Source organism: Carassius gibelio, chromosome B13, assembly GCF_023724105.1.
Source record: "Carassius gibelio isolate Cgi1373 ecotype wild population from Czech Republic chromosome B13, carGib1.2-hapl.c, whole genome shotgun sequence".
Classification (NCBI taxonomy): domain Eukaryota; kingdom Metazoa; phylum Chordata; class Actinopteri; order Cypriniformes; family Cyprinidae; genus Carassius; species Carassius gibelio.
Genome location: NC_068408.1, coordinates 8,862,910 through 8,876,507, shown reverse-complemented (window position 1 = coordinate 8,876,507; position 13,598 = coordinate 8,862,910). Strand labels below are relative to the sequence as shown.

At 37.9% G+C, this 13,598-nt stretch overlaps 1 protein-coding gene across 1 annotated transcript; it reads right to left on the bottom strand.

The window, feature by feature from the left end:
* Positions 1–1,954: 1,954 nt before the first annotated feature.
* Positions 1,955–5,464, bottom strand: mycla (MYCL proto-oncogene, bHLH transcription factor a). The gene is made up of 3 exons (XM_052573288.1): positions 5,079–5,464; positions 3,872–4,461; positions 1,955–3,010 (listed from the first exon to the last, which is right to left on the bottom strand). The coding sequence occupies exons 2-3, from the start codon at positions 4,434–4,436 to the stop codon at positions 2,457–2,459; spliced, it is 1,119 nt and encodes a 372-aa protein (XP_052429248.1). The 5' UTR covers positions 4,437–4,461; positions 5,079–5,464; the 3' UTR covers positions 1,955–2,456.
* Positions 5,465–13,598: the final 8,134 nt, after the last annotated feature.

The following is a 13,598-nucleotide window of genomic DNA, read 5'->3' as shown; positions in this document are numbered from 1 at the left end:
TCTTCCGAGATTGCATCCACACAATGCAACAGCTAACCCCTGAAATCCTAAAACCACTTAGGAATGTAATAAACTGTATCACACACACAACTGTTACAATTGCATTTGTAAATAAAAAAAAAGATTAGGGTATATTTAACAAGAATATACAATTTCAGTTTTTCTACTCTAAAATGTTTAATTGTTGAAAACAATTAATGTGTTGAAATAAAAAAAAGGTATCTTTGTTTATTTTTTCATTGTACTATTGTACTAATTTATGTGCACAATATCAAGCACAAGCATGTATTTCCTGCATTTAAGGCAGCAATTTAATTTAACTGCAGTTAATTAGATGTAATACAAGATCATCATTTAAATCAAAGTCTTCCAATAATAAGGATGGCCCAATGTCTCAAAGCAAGTAAAATGCACTGCAAATGCAAAACTTGCTTCTGTGCCACACCCAGACCAAATGTTCACAGACAGAGAGGGAGAGACATAAACACTGCCTGTTCTCTATGTAACTGCAGTTACATAACTTTCTGACGAAGAAAAAAGGAGAATTGAAAGAGATTGAAGAGAGAAAGAAACACAGTCAGGGATTAGGAAGTGGTAATGAAATAAGAGTGTGTGTGGCATTGATTAGCTTCACTAGGATCAGTGGGTCATTGGTTGTTCGGAGCTGTCTGACTTGCTGTGATTCTATGGGAATGGAATCTGGGTCAGTGGTTGGCTGCAATGGTGTCGGTATAATGGCTGTATGTCTGAGAGAGAGAGACTGTTTATGTGTGGATTCTTATGTAATAGACCTTGAATAAAAGGGAGAGCGATATTACCTTTTTAGCACTGATAAATAAACACACCAATAGCTGCACTATAACAAAAATGTCTATAGCTAAAATTAACATTTTTAACAGTGGGAACCGTACGCAACAGGCAAGTTTCATATCCAACTTCACCCACAACACTTCTTACTCTTTTTTTTTCACATTAAAGCAGTAAAACATTAATATTGTTAAATGTTATTGGTTAAAAAATTAAATTACACCAATTATTTAAAATTGAAATTTCAGCAACCATTTCAGTCTTCTGTGTCACAAGATCTTTCTGAAAGCATTCTAATAAGCTGATGTTGGTGTTCAAAAAAACATATCAGTGCTGAAAACAGCGGAGCTGCTTAATACTTTTGTGGCAACCATGATACTTTTTTTTCACTATGTTTTCATGAATAAAGTTCAGAAGAACAATATTTATTTGAAGAAAGTTTTGTAACAGACTAAACTAAACCCAATGTGAGGAAATTCAAATATACAGGAAAAGGCATGCTGCTTACATCACTTCCTCTTTGGGCTTCCTGCATCCCAAAAAGCACCTTTCCCACTTCTGCAGATACAAAAACAAATAAGACACGTGTGACTGCATGAGGGAATGAACAAGCTTTCGTATGTAACTGGCAAATGTTTTTATTCAAATAAAATTAGTAAAATGATACTCCCCATAAGCACAAGTCAGTTTTCACACCTCTATGGTGTCACCGTTTAACCTGTTGTTCAGGATAACTGGGGTAAAGGTGATTTTTGAACTACCCATTTTTCAGTAAAGATCCAGACTACTTCCTCTTTCTGCTTTAAGAGCAGGCACACCGAGGGAAGGATCTGAAAACTTTACTTGAGCAATACTCATTTTGCTGCACAAGACTGATCAAGTAGGTGCAAGACAAACATCTCCCTTCTGAATTAAATTTTTACCATTTTGATCAAGAACTCAACATTAGCTTAAAAACACATTTTATTAGTTGGATTTTGTTCCAATTGCTTTAGTGGACCAAGAACTAGAAATGATCTCAATTTACAGTTATTTGGCAAGTCTTAGTTTTGGACTAAAGTTCTCGCATTTCAGAAAAGATTGTGTATTTGAGAAAAGGTCCAGAAGCCCATTAATTAAAACAAACAAAAAGAACAGGGAAAGCCACTTATTTTAGATGCTTTATTCTTTAACAAAATAGAATCTCTGTGCAGTTTGTGAGTAGATACAGGAAGAGGACATCCTCTGATACAGTATTTACAGCAGATTTTGTACAGATCGTGTTATGAACAAGACACTTCAAATTTTCTACACAACGTGTTCAGACACCATGCTCCCATCACATTATACACCCTACACACCACCCACATGCATACAAACACCCACCCTTATCACTACAGAGGTAAATTCATCAATATAACTTCCTCTTGATCGCCATCTGCTGAGGTTTATAAAAGGCATTGCATGTGCACATTGAGTTCTCCACATCTCAACTCAAGTGTAAAGTCCAGCACACACACATATATACAGATCCCTTGAAGAAGGGCATAATTCAATGTGGTTTTAAAGACCTCCCTGCAGTGTTTTAAGTGTCATTTTTGTGAATGACAAACAATCTTGTCCATAATGAGCTTTGGAAATATTGTTCCTAGTTAAAGCAGACTTTTTCTTTAGGAGTTCTGTAACGCACTGATCCTGCGGAGAAGCTGCTGTTGTTTGGCTTTGAGTTTTCTCTTCTCCTGAGCTTGACGCCGCTGGCGCGTGTGCAGCTGCAGCAGGTATTCAGTCGCCTGCGTCAGAATCGCCACCTTCGAGGTCTTTGAGGTTGCAGACAAACCTGGAATCTCCTCCCGGAGCGCCTGGAACCTCGAGCGAAGGTCGTCTCTCCTCTTTCTCTCCAGAAAGTTCCGACGCAGCTCGCAGGAGTCCTCGGAGTCTGATGTGGCAGGTGAAGAAAGTAGATATGAGGGAGAGGATGAAGGCTCCAGACGAGGCCGCTTGCTCACAGACTCAGTCTCATCGAAGTCATCCTCAGGATCCGTGTCAGGGGATGGGGCGGCGTAATTGTGCTGCTGCCGATGCAGAGATACGTGGAAGCGCTTGGGACATGGTCCAAATGGATCAGCACTCACTGTAATGGTTACTGGCGTACGCCGACTTGGAGGGCGGCCACGTTTTGGTCGGTTGTCTACGGTCACCACGTCAATCTCGTCATCGTCCTCACCTGAGGCAATAAAACATTTGGCACATTTAGCAAAAGTACATCAAATCAAGACATTTTACAAATGCAAAAACACTTGATCAGACTCAAAACATTTCACAAAAAAAAATCTAAAAGGACAAGGAATCAAACGAATCTCAAATCAATGCATCCACTGTCAATCTGTTGAATGTTTACGGGTCTAAGCAAGAAGTTGCATTCGGTCTCTGCAGCTTTATTATGCGTTCGTTTTAAATGAACTATTTGAAACTAAAAACAATACTTTAAAGACCCATTATAATAAAGAACAATTCCCAAAACTGATTTGGATGTGTGAGCAGTGCTGTTGTTGTTGTTTGCTAAAACTACAAAAAATAAAAATTGGAACAAATTCTACAAATAAAATGTTTAAATAAAAAACATTGTGTAAGTGCTGTCTTGGCCACCATCTAAAAAAAAAAAAATATTTTACATACATATTTCTACGTCCTTTTTACATGAAAACGTTGCATTACCTTGCCTTCAGCAAAAAAAAAAAAACAAAAAAAAAATGGATGAAGTTAAGCGTCTCTGGTGAAAGGGAGTTTCCCCTCGCTACTGTACAGAGAGTAGGAAAAACTGGGAGAGGAGACGGATTGGACTACAGTACACTGAGGAGAGAAATGGAATCGCATCAACTAATTCACATCAGCTTTTAGTCGCCAAGTGGCTTTGGCTTCTTGTGGAACAATTTTTTTTGGAGATATGTGAAGTTAAAGATTACTTCAATTACAGCTTCATAACATGGTACACAGCAGACCATCAGCATCATTGTCTCAGCATTATTCTGAAGTACAGATTATCTCATGCCATCAGTCCTGGAGATAATCACATTTAGGCTCTTACCGGACGAGTCGGAGCGACATTCAGAACCAGAGGAGCCCGCAGTCACTTTCTTGTTATGCGGCACAGGGAGCTCCAGGACTGCGGCGGGGCTCACACACTGTGACGCTTGGGTCCCGGTCACGGGCGTGCCCGATGCGGCACGAGCAGCTTTCTGGGCGCTCGAGGTCGGAATCAGAGCGGTCACCGGAGCTCGCTCGCCATGAGCCACTTTCTCCAGTCGGTGACTCGTGGAAAAGCCGCTCCACATGCAGTCTTTGATAACGATAGAGCCCAGATTCCCAAAAAGGTCTAGTGGGTCAAACTTGTGCAGCCCCTCGTACTCCTCATCACAAGTTAATAGCTTAGGCGGCGCCCACCCGAGCCGGTCCCCCGGTAACGACAGAAGCCAGTCCCCATCCAGCGTCCTTGAGGGCGACATGGGTGGGGTAGGAAGCAGCTCGAATTTCTTCCATATATCCTCGCTAGGAGCTGTGGACTTCAAGAAATCCTCCTCAGTGTCCATCTGGTCGTAAAAGTAGTGCTCCATGTCCCAGCCGTACAGTGTGTGTGTGTTTACTCCAGGCATTGCTGCAGAACTTCTACAAGATTATCTGTGAAGACAACGAGTCATTAGATCAAATGATGCCTGCCCACGTGGAGTTCAACTGCGTCGCAATGCACAAGCAAAATCGCACATCCTCGCTCAATGCATCGCTTAAACTCACAATACACTTCAACGCACCCTTGCAATGCTAAAAAGCTCAATATTTACATGCAAACTCATCAGTTAATGCATTACAAACGCAATTTTTACACGCAATCTATTACGCTCGCGATTTATCAGTTGCACTTGATTGCACAAATTAAAGCAAACAAAATATTTCTGTAGCACATGCACGATTTCATATAATCGCACATAAAGTGTTTGTGCAACACAAAAACAACTAAAGTAACAAGTCAAGTTTACGATCACTAACAGGAAATTCTAACCAAACACTGCAGATTAAAAGTCTCACAGAAACCAACGGTTTACAATGTAAATACGTTGCTGCCGTAAAGATTAGACGCACTAACCAGGGGGTAACGTTAAAGTGTGCACCCGGTCCATTTAAAAAGGATCCAGGAAATGTTCAACGGCCCACGGGTTCACGCCAAAGTTTACAAAGAAATGTACTTTGAATTAATGTCAGAGCAAGTTAATGGTATTCTGGTGTAAAAATGCACTTACCATGGGGTCGAAGACCTGCAAAGTCCAGGCAGAGTCTACGGGACGCGCAGAACAGAACAAAGAAGCGCAGCGTCCGGTAGAACTCCGGTACACACGCGCTAACTAAACAATAGAGCGCTTCTCCAACCGCCTTTGTTTTACGGTCGTTTAACCTGAACAACTAGACAAGCTTTTTTTTCGCTTGCGGAAATAAAGCGGGTGTCCTGTTACAACGGCAGCAACGATCGATCCGCGTGGTGCAGTGCAGCCGCACCCTCCCCCAGCACGCTGCCGGTAAAAGTGCTTTCGCGCCAGATCTGCGTCTTTGTGTGCGAGAGCCCTTCGTGGACCCACCCACCGGAGGCGTTGGGCGGGGAGAGCGTGTGAACCGCCGCTTATTGTGAATGTGAATGCAATTTGCAGCAGTAAAATAATTATTTGAATGAAAAAAGAAGCCTCTACGTCACAATTCCAATCTAATCACGACTGAGATGATGAGTCCTTCTAATTGTCTTCTGATGCATGGCGCACTAATCTGGCGATAAAGACGGGCTAGACGTAATCACTGCACTCTGTACCTTTTATTAAAGTATCTGTTGATAAATTCAACAGATTATTTAAAAAATATATTTGTGGTTTGCTTTATTAACACGATAATAGGTATTAAACATCACCAAAGTGTTGCAGGCAGGAAAATATAAAATAGTACTTTAAAAATAGAAATTTCTATTTTTAAAGTACTATTTTATATTTCAAATTGAAAGCAATGAAATATTTAATAAAAACATAAAATAAAACATAAAATCCCATTAATTAAATAAAATCCCATTAATTAATAATAATAAAATCAATTTAGATTTGATTCTTGTTTTGCATCCTGGTGCAGATACGCTACAAATCCTAATAAAAGAAAAAGAAAGTGTCATAGACTATTAATTTGATCTTTTCTTTCTGCTCCCATTTTCTTACAATTATTTTTTTCCCTCGCCCATTAAATCATCACTTGTCCAGAAAATGCTTTGCTTTTTCCCCAAAGGTCCAAACAATTTCTTTACAAGATTATATGGTGACACTTTGCTCAAAGCTTTCATGTATAATGCATTAAAGGGTATAATGGATTATAATTATTCATAATGTGTTTTATAATCTATTATCTTATATCTTGTCATAAATACCACATTTAAAAACATTGTTACAATTAATTTATAAGTGATATAATGTATCAACCGTGGTTACAATTATTCAAGAGATTGTACAATGTTATAAGTTGCATTATAAGGCATAATCCATGCATTAAAACTACTTTTATAATTCATTATACATAAGGGCTTTTCATTCATAAGGGCTTTAAGTAAAGTGTTACTGATTATATTAAATGAAATATTTATTTCATTAATTTCAAAGTGGATTTTTTTAGTAAATCTTTTTATCTCAATCTGTTCCACAGACTAATTGCATGTAGTTCTTTTGTCCATGTCTTATTAATTTACATTTGTTGGAGAACTGTTCATGCATTTCTTTTTATTACATGATTTCAGTCCAATATTCCAACTCTGATACTTTTTTTCTGGCAATATAGCCACATCTATTGTTCTTGTGGAGCAAAGATTTATTTAAAATTTTTTGCCATTTGGATTTTGCACTCACACAGAAGATTTGTGGTTTAGTATAGAGCAGTTAATGGTTGTGTTGACGTCAGAGTCTGTCCATGAACCCCTCCACCCCTGGCCACACAACACACTCCTCACTGAGAGCACAGCGTGAATGATAGACGAGTAGAGGTGTTATCTAATGCTTGAGCTCACAGGGAATCACACATTTACGCAAATGACCGGAGCACATCCAACAATATGTGGAGAAATGTCAAGCAGGTCATATCATGCCAAGATATCTCTAACCGGTCTATTTCAGAAGCTGTGTACAGATAATTTGGAGATATAGAAAGTAAAAAGTTTATGTATTACAGTAAAAATGTCAATGCTAAAAGAGAAATGTGTCTGGTGTGCTCCTCGTGCATGATGAAGGATAAAGACAAAGATATGTCCACTAATGTAGCAGTGGTTTTCTTTAGTAGCCTATACTTTTGTAATCTGAAAGTGTTTACAGCTGAGCAGGAAAGGTGGAGAAATGTGAGTTCTGGAACAGTGATTTTTGTCCTAACAACCAGTTCAACAATTCTTATACTGTACTGACCAGAACTGTTGTGTACAGTCAGTTTATTTTTACTAAATATAAAAAGTCTGGGAGACACATTTGAGCCTGCTGCGCTCTATTTACTGCTATGGACATCTATTGTATAAGTCTGGTCAGTCAAAACAGACAATCAAGTGGTAAAAAAGCTTATAGAGGGCAGTCCATCCACGCACAAAGAACCCCAACACACACACACACACACACACACCACCTCTCTGGAAGCACATTTACACACTCACCTCAGACGCTCGAGCGCCTCCTACTGCATAAAGCATGCATGACATTTCCTTGCATGAAAGAAACAAAAGATTTTATTTTCTTTCTTCCATCCCCCATTCAGAAAGAAAGGTCATACTCTCTTCATTCCTGCCGGAAAGGTTTGCATATAGACAACTGCATAATACTAACAGTAATAAAATGAAACGACATAGGGCAAATATCAACAACAACAGCATCAATAATATAATGATATAGAAAAAAAATAGACACGTAGGACTATCATCTATCTATCTATCTATCTATCTATCTATCTATCTATCTATCTATCTATCTATCTATCTATCTATCTATCTATCTATCTGTCTATCTGTCTGTCTGTCTGTCTGTCTGTCTGTCTGTCTGTCTGTCTGTATGCCTGTCTGTCTGTCTGTATGCCTGTCTGTCTGTCTGTCTGTCTGTATGCCTGTCTGTCTGTCTGTCTGTCTGTCTGTCTGTATGCCTGTCTGTCTGTATGCCTGTCTGTCTGTCTGTCTGCCTGTCTGTCTGTCTGTCTGTCTGTCTGTCTGTCTGTATGCCTGTCTGTCTGTCTGCCTGTCTGTCTGTATGCCTGTCTGTCTGTCTGCCTGTCTGTCTGTCTGTCTGTATGCCTGTCTGTCTGTCTGTCTGTCTGTCTGTCTGTCTGCCTGTCTGTCTGTCTGCCTGTCTGTCTGTCTGTCTGTCTGTATGCCTGTCTGTCTGTCTGTCTGTCTGTCTGTATGCCTGTCTGTCTGTATGCCTGTCTGTCTGTATGCCTGTCTGTATGTCTGTATGTCTGTCTGTCTGTCTGTCTGTCTGTATGCCTGTCTGTATGTCTGTCTGTCTTTGTAGCCTTTCAGACCAAACAAAACCAAATAATGTAATCCGTTTTTAAATTTAGTATCTTATACCTTTATCAATGAACCGTGATGTTCATATAACATTGTTTTATTGTTACCTAATGTTTCCTTTATTTTATAATAGTAATACTAGAATATCTTTACATTTAACTTATTTTTACATCCTTGGGTATTTAAACTCTAGACTCAACCCTCTCTGAGCATCACTCACTGACACAAAAGCTGTTGCCCAAAGACATGCCAACAGTATCAAAATCACCCGCTCCTCAGTTCTTTTTTTCGCTCCTCTTCTCCCACTCCCTTGCTTCTTCACCCCACCATCCCCCTCTTTAACTTGCCAATGTCTTTGTTAAGGCAACAGATTATCCACTAAGGATGCTCCATGTGCTGGGAGCTGGTTTTGTTCTAGCCTCAGTCTCATATGCGCATGTGAAGGAAGGATGGAGGCTTGACACCTTTTGGCAGTTATTATAACCTCTTATTTACACACATTCACACTCTCTACAGAGGAATTTAAAAAGAGTAAACAGCTTCATTAGGTGAAAATGAGGTGCTGGACATGAATAATAATTGATTGTACACATGCAAATTGACTGACGTTGAAAGGCCTAGAATGTTCAGACACAGAGTTAAAGTAAACATAAGCTATAGATGAAGACAAAAGATCTGCTGAAATAGTCCCTCAGTCATTTGTAGTGTTTGAGAATAGTCTGCATGATCTTTAGTCCAGCTCTTGTTTCTGCTCACAATCCCTTTTCCACTCAGTTCACCTTTAACCCCCAATAACCTCAGACTGTCTTTTCATATAGAGACCACTGTGCGCAGAAAGATTTTATGTGAGAACTCTGAACTGTGTGCAAATGTTTCAAGTTTATGACGTTTATCTTGTTGTGTATAATTTTCAAAAGTTTGGGGCAAGATTTCTCTTGATTTTCTTTTTCTCTTTTAAAAAAAAAAATTCAGCAAGGATACGCTAAATGTATCAAAAGTGAGAGTAAATATGTTTGCAATATGAAAATATATATTTAAAATAAATGCTGTTCTTTGGAAGTTTCTATTCATCTAAGAATCCTGAAAAAAGTATCAAAGAAATGTTAAGCATCACAGCTGTTTTCAATAATAAGATAACTATAATAATAACAATAGGAAATGTTTCTTCAGCACCAAATCAGCCAATTAAAATTATTATATAATAATGAAGACTGGGAAATTCAGCGTTGACATCACAGAAATCGATTGGATTTAAAATATATTAAAACTGTAGACAGTTAGGTTAGATATTTAAATTGAAATAATATTTCACAGTACATTTTGCTGTAATTTTGGTCAAATAATCAGTTTGGGATATAGTTTAAAAATAATGGCATTGTTTTCTGAGAATGGGCCATACAAAAAGCACAATTCTTATGATAAGTGAACTGTAGAGATCAGAGAAGACTGTTTAAAATGTATTGTCATTGTATTTGTTTGTGTGCTCATACTGATTTTTCACAGTAACTTTAGAAAGTGACGTTAGAATCTCTCTAAGGTGGCATTTTATTTTCTATTTTGCAGTGTTTGGCTAAATCATATTTATTGTTCAGTCTATGTAATTGAATTGCTATCCAGCAGATGACGCCACAACCTAAAATTCATGCAGCCATATCCTCAGTCAGAACGCAGTTTTTGTTGATAGTTGAGTTTATGCTAGTCATGTTACTTCTCTGAAGCCATATGATAATAATAGATAACAAGAATACAGAACATATCTGTAGCAAATCATGACAATAGCACTGCAGAAGAGAAATAAGTTTCAGAAATTAAATCAACTCTTACGAGTGCACACAGAAGAAACGGAGCAACACATTTAAAAAATGTTCATGCCTTATCAAGTAAACAACGTGTGTTCATGAATGAACATACATGTTTATGAGAACACATGCGAGTTACAGAAGACAAATCCACAGTATCAGTTTCACATTCAGCATACTCATTTCAGAATGTGTACGTGTGTTTTGTTACTGACCACAAAAGCTGAATGCACAAAACCCACTCACACCCTCAGGTTTGATGTGAAGGTTCTAAGTATATGCGTGAGTTAATATATGAATATTTATACTGTTAAACATCGTTTAGGCCTTGGCATAGGAGAAAACCCTATCTGAGGGTTGTCCCCCCCTAAAATATAATGGAAATATGTGTATTGTAAATAATATAATGATATATAGTTAAACTAATTGTGCAAGTAGTAAAACAATACACATGCAAACGGAGCAACAACAACAAAAGTTTCAAACATCTCGAGTTCCCCTTGCTTTGCCTCACAGTGCTTTGGTCCACTGCCTGCTCCCCTGAGAAAACATCGTGTTTCAGTAATTGTGGAACTAGTTAAGCTTATTTTATTCACATTAAATATCGGATGACGTGATTATTTACTCTATAATATAGATGAGTCATTAATAAATCGTGTCCAAAAATATTATTGTAAGTAAATACCAATTTTACACGTTTTATACAGGCATTTACCTTTGTTTAATAAAATCTTACACACACCCATAGTGTACGCATATAAAAACTTCTTGTTTATAATTTTTTTAAATATAAATCAAAATCACATTTGTTATGTTTATATCTGGAGAATAACTGCACTCTTAGTATGATGTTATATTAGATTATATATCAAATGAAATAAATGGCTCGTGGATTTTAAAATAGATGATGTTACTTTTCTCAGCACTCCTCAGCGCTGAATATGCTTCTCATATCCAAATCCATTAAAGGATTTTTAGGCTGCATTAATTAGGTAAACCGGAACCGGGAACACTTTCCATAACACCCGATGCACTTGCTACATCATTAGAAGAATGGCATCTACGCTAATATTAGTCTGTTTCTCTCTTATTCCGAGGGTCACCGTAGCCACCAGATCCAGTCTGTATCCAGATCAGAGGGTCACTGCAGTTGCCCAGATCCAGTACGTATCCAGACCAGATGGTGGATCAGCACCTAGAAAGGACCTCTACTGCCCAGAAAGACAGCGGAGACCAGGACAACTGGAGCCCCAGATACAGATCCCCTGTAAAGACCTTGTCTCAGAGGACCACCAGGACAAGACCACAGGAAACAGATGATTCTTCTGCACAATCTGAATTTGCTGCAGCCTGGAATTGAACTACTGCTTTCGTCTGGTCAGAGGAGAACTGGCCCCCCAACTGAGCCTGGTTTCTCCCAAGGTTTTATTCTCCATTCTGTCCCAGATGGAGTTTCGGTTCCTTGCCACCATCACCTCTGGCTTGCTTAGTTGGGGTCACTTCATCTACAGCGATATCATTGACTTGATTGCAAATGAATGACACAGACACTATTTAAACTGAACAGAGATGACATCACTGAATTCAGTGATGAATGCTTTTAAGTGTCATTTTGCATTATTGACACACTGTTTTCTTAAAGCGCTATATAAATAAAGGTGACTTTACTTGACTTGACTGTTAAAAAAGGGGGTTGTAACATTTTAGGTTTTATGGATAGAACTGAAATTGACCTAACCGAAGTAGCCTTTTGAAAAGTTACAGTTTAACAGCACAGATGTAACATTAAACCCTAATGTGCATGAGCGATGACAAAATGCATTGTTTCTAATTTTTTCAACGAAACAGTCTATGATGAAACCCCATGTAATGTGTCACAAAGGGACAATACTGTCAAATACATCTTTACAATGAAAATCACAGCAAATTTTAATACTTTCTCACACTCTACAATGATTGTTTTATTAAATATTTGTGAAAACAGATTTCACTCATTTTATACCAACATTAATTCCAAATAACTGATTCCCTCATAGACACAAGTAGGGATTTTTTTGGCAGCAATTGCTTCTATAAATTTCTCTAAGTACTTTAATTTTGGCAAAATCCAGTACACTTAATACTTGACACCCATCCCTGAGGTCAAATGTCTTTTTCAAAGGAACATCATGATAATGGATCAATGCTTGTGTTCTGTTCCTGCAGCTGTGATCATTAGTCTTTTACTCAATCTCCATACAGTTGGTTTTGTAAAGTTTCCAACTTTCCTGACATTCCACAGAGTCTCAGCTGGATTGAGATAAGGCTTTGACTCAACCAATCCAGGATATTAGCTTCTTCTTCTTTTTAAATATTTTTTTAATTTATTTTTTATTTTGCTCATACCACTACAGCAGCTTGTTCTGTTTTCATTTATTGTTCTGCTGAAAGGTGAATCTTCCTCCCAGTCATGCAGGCATTGTTAAACTTTGCTCCATCTATTCTTTCTGTTCTCGTGGCTGTTCAGTTTCTAATACACTAAATTATAAAATCTAAAGAAATATATAAAAATACACAAATAAAGGATGTGCTCTGTCAAATTGATCAGTTTGCACTGCACAAAATATATGTTTTGATCTCATATGATTATTTCCTGAAATGATTGCATGTGTTGGGGTAACTATTTCTTCTCTTGATGGAGCTTAGAATTACTGCAAAAACAAATACTTTGAGATCCTGTGAACTCTCAGCTCATCTAAGATCTTTAAGTGCAGTGTACAACATGATGGTGGTTTTCCTGCAAAGGGGAAATTCTGCTCTCTCATCAAGAACCTTAACCACAGGTTGATCCAAAGCAGATTTGTCTCTGTAAAAAAAAAAAAAAGGTTGATTGATCTAAAAAGGTCATGATCTGAATTAATAGAACCAAGTCCCTGACTTACTTTTTATTTTTCAAGAATCTGTTACACTAATATGCCACAATTTCATTGCAACTTTAATTTACACTTCTATCAATGGGAACCTACAGTGAACTTATTACAGTAACATTCAAACAAAATACCTGTCTCAAAAGTGATTTTGGGTTTACACCAATAACACTCCTGTTACTAGTCCTGAGCTCTGGCCCAGGGCCAAATCATGATTCTATGAGGCCCCTGATTCTTTGGAGTATATCACTTGTTAATCTAACTTATCCTTATTAAGGGCAATTTGGCTATAGAATCAAAATATTATTTTTATATAGTAATAGTACAGTACAAGTGTCTTGTTGTCCTAGTCATTTGGTCATTTACACGGTTTTCAATGAAAAGTCACTTCTTTCACTAATCCTGGGCCATCCTTTGTATTGGTCAAATCATCAAACCTAATCGTTGCCACTATGCTTCACCAGACATATGTGTCATAATAAAAATGATTGCAATTATAAAATGTTGTGTGTGTGTGTGTGTGTGTGTGTGTGTGTGTATATATATATATATATGGGT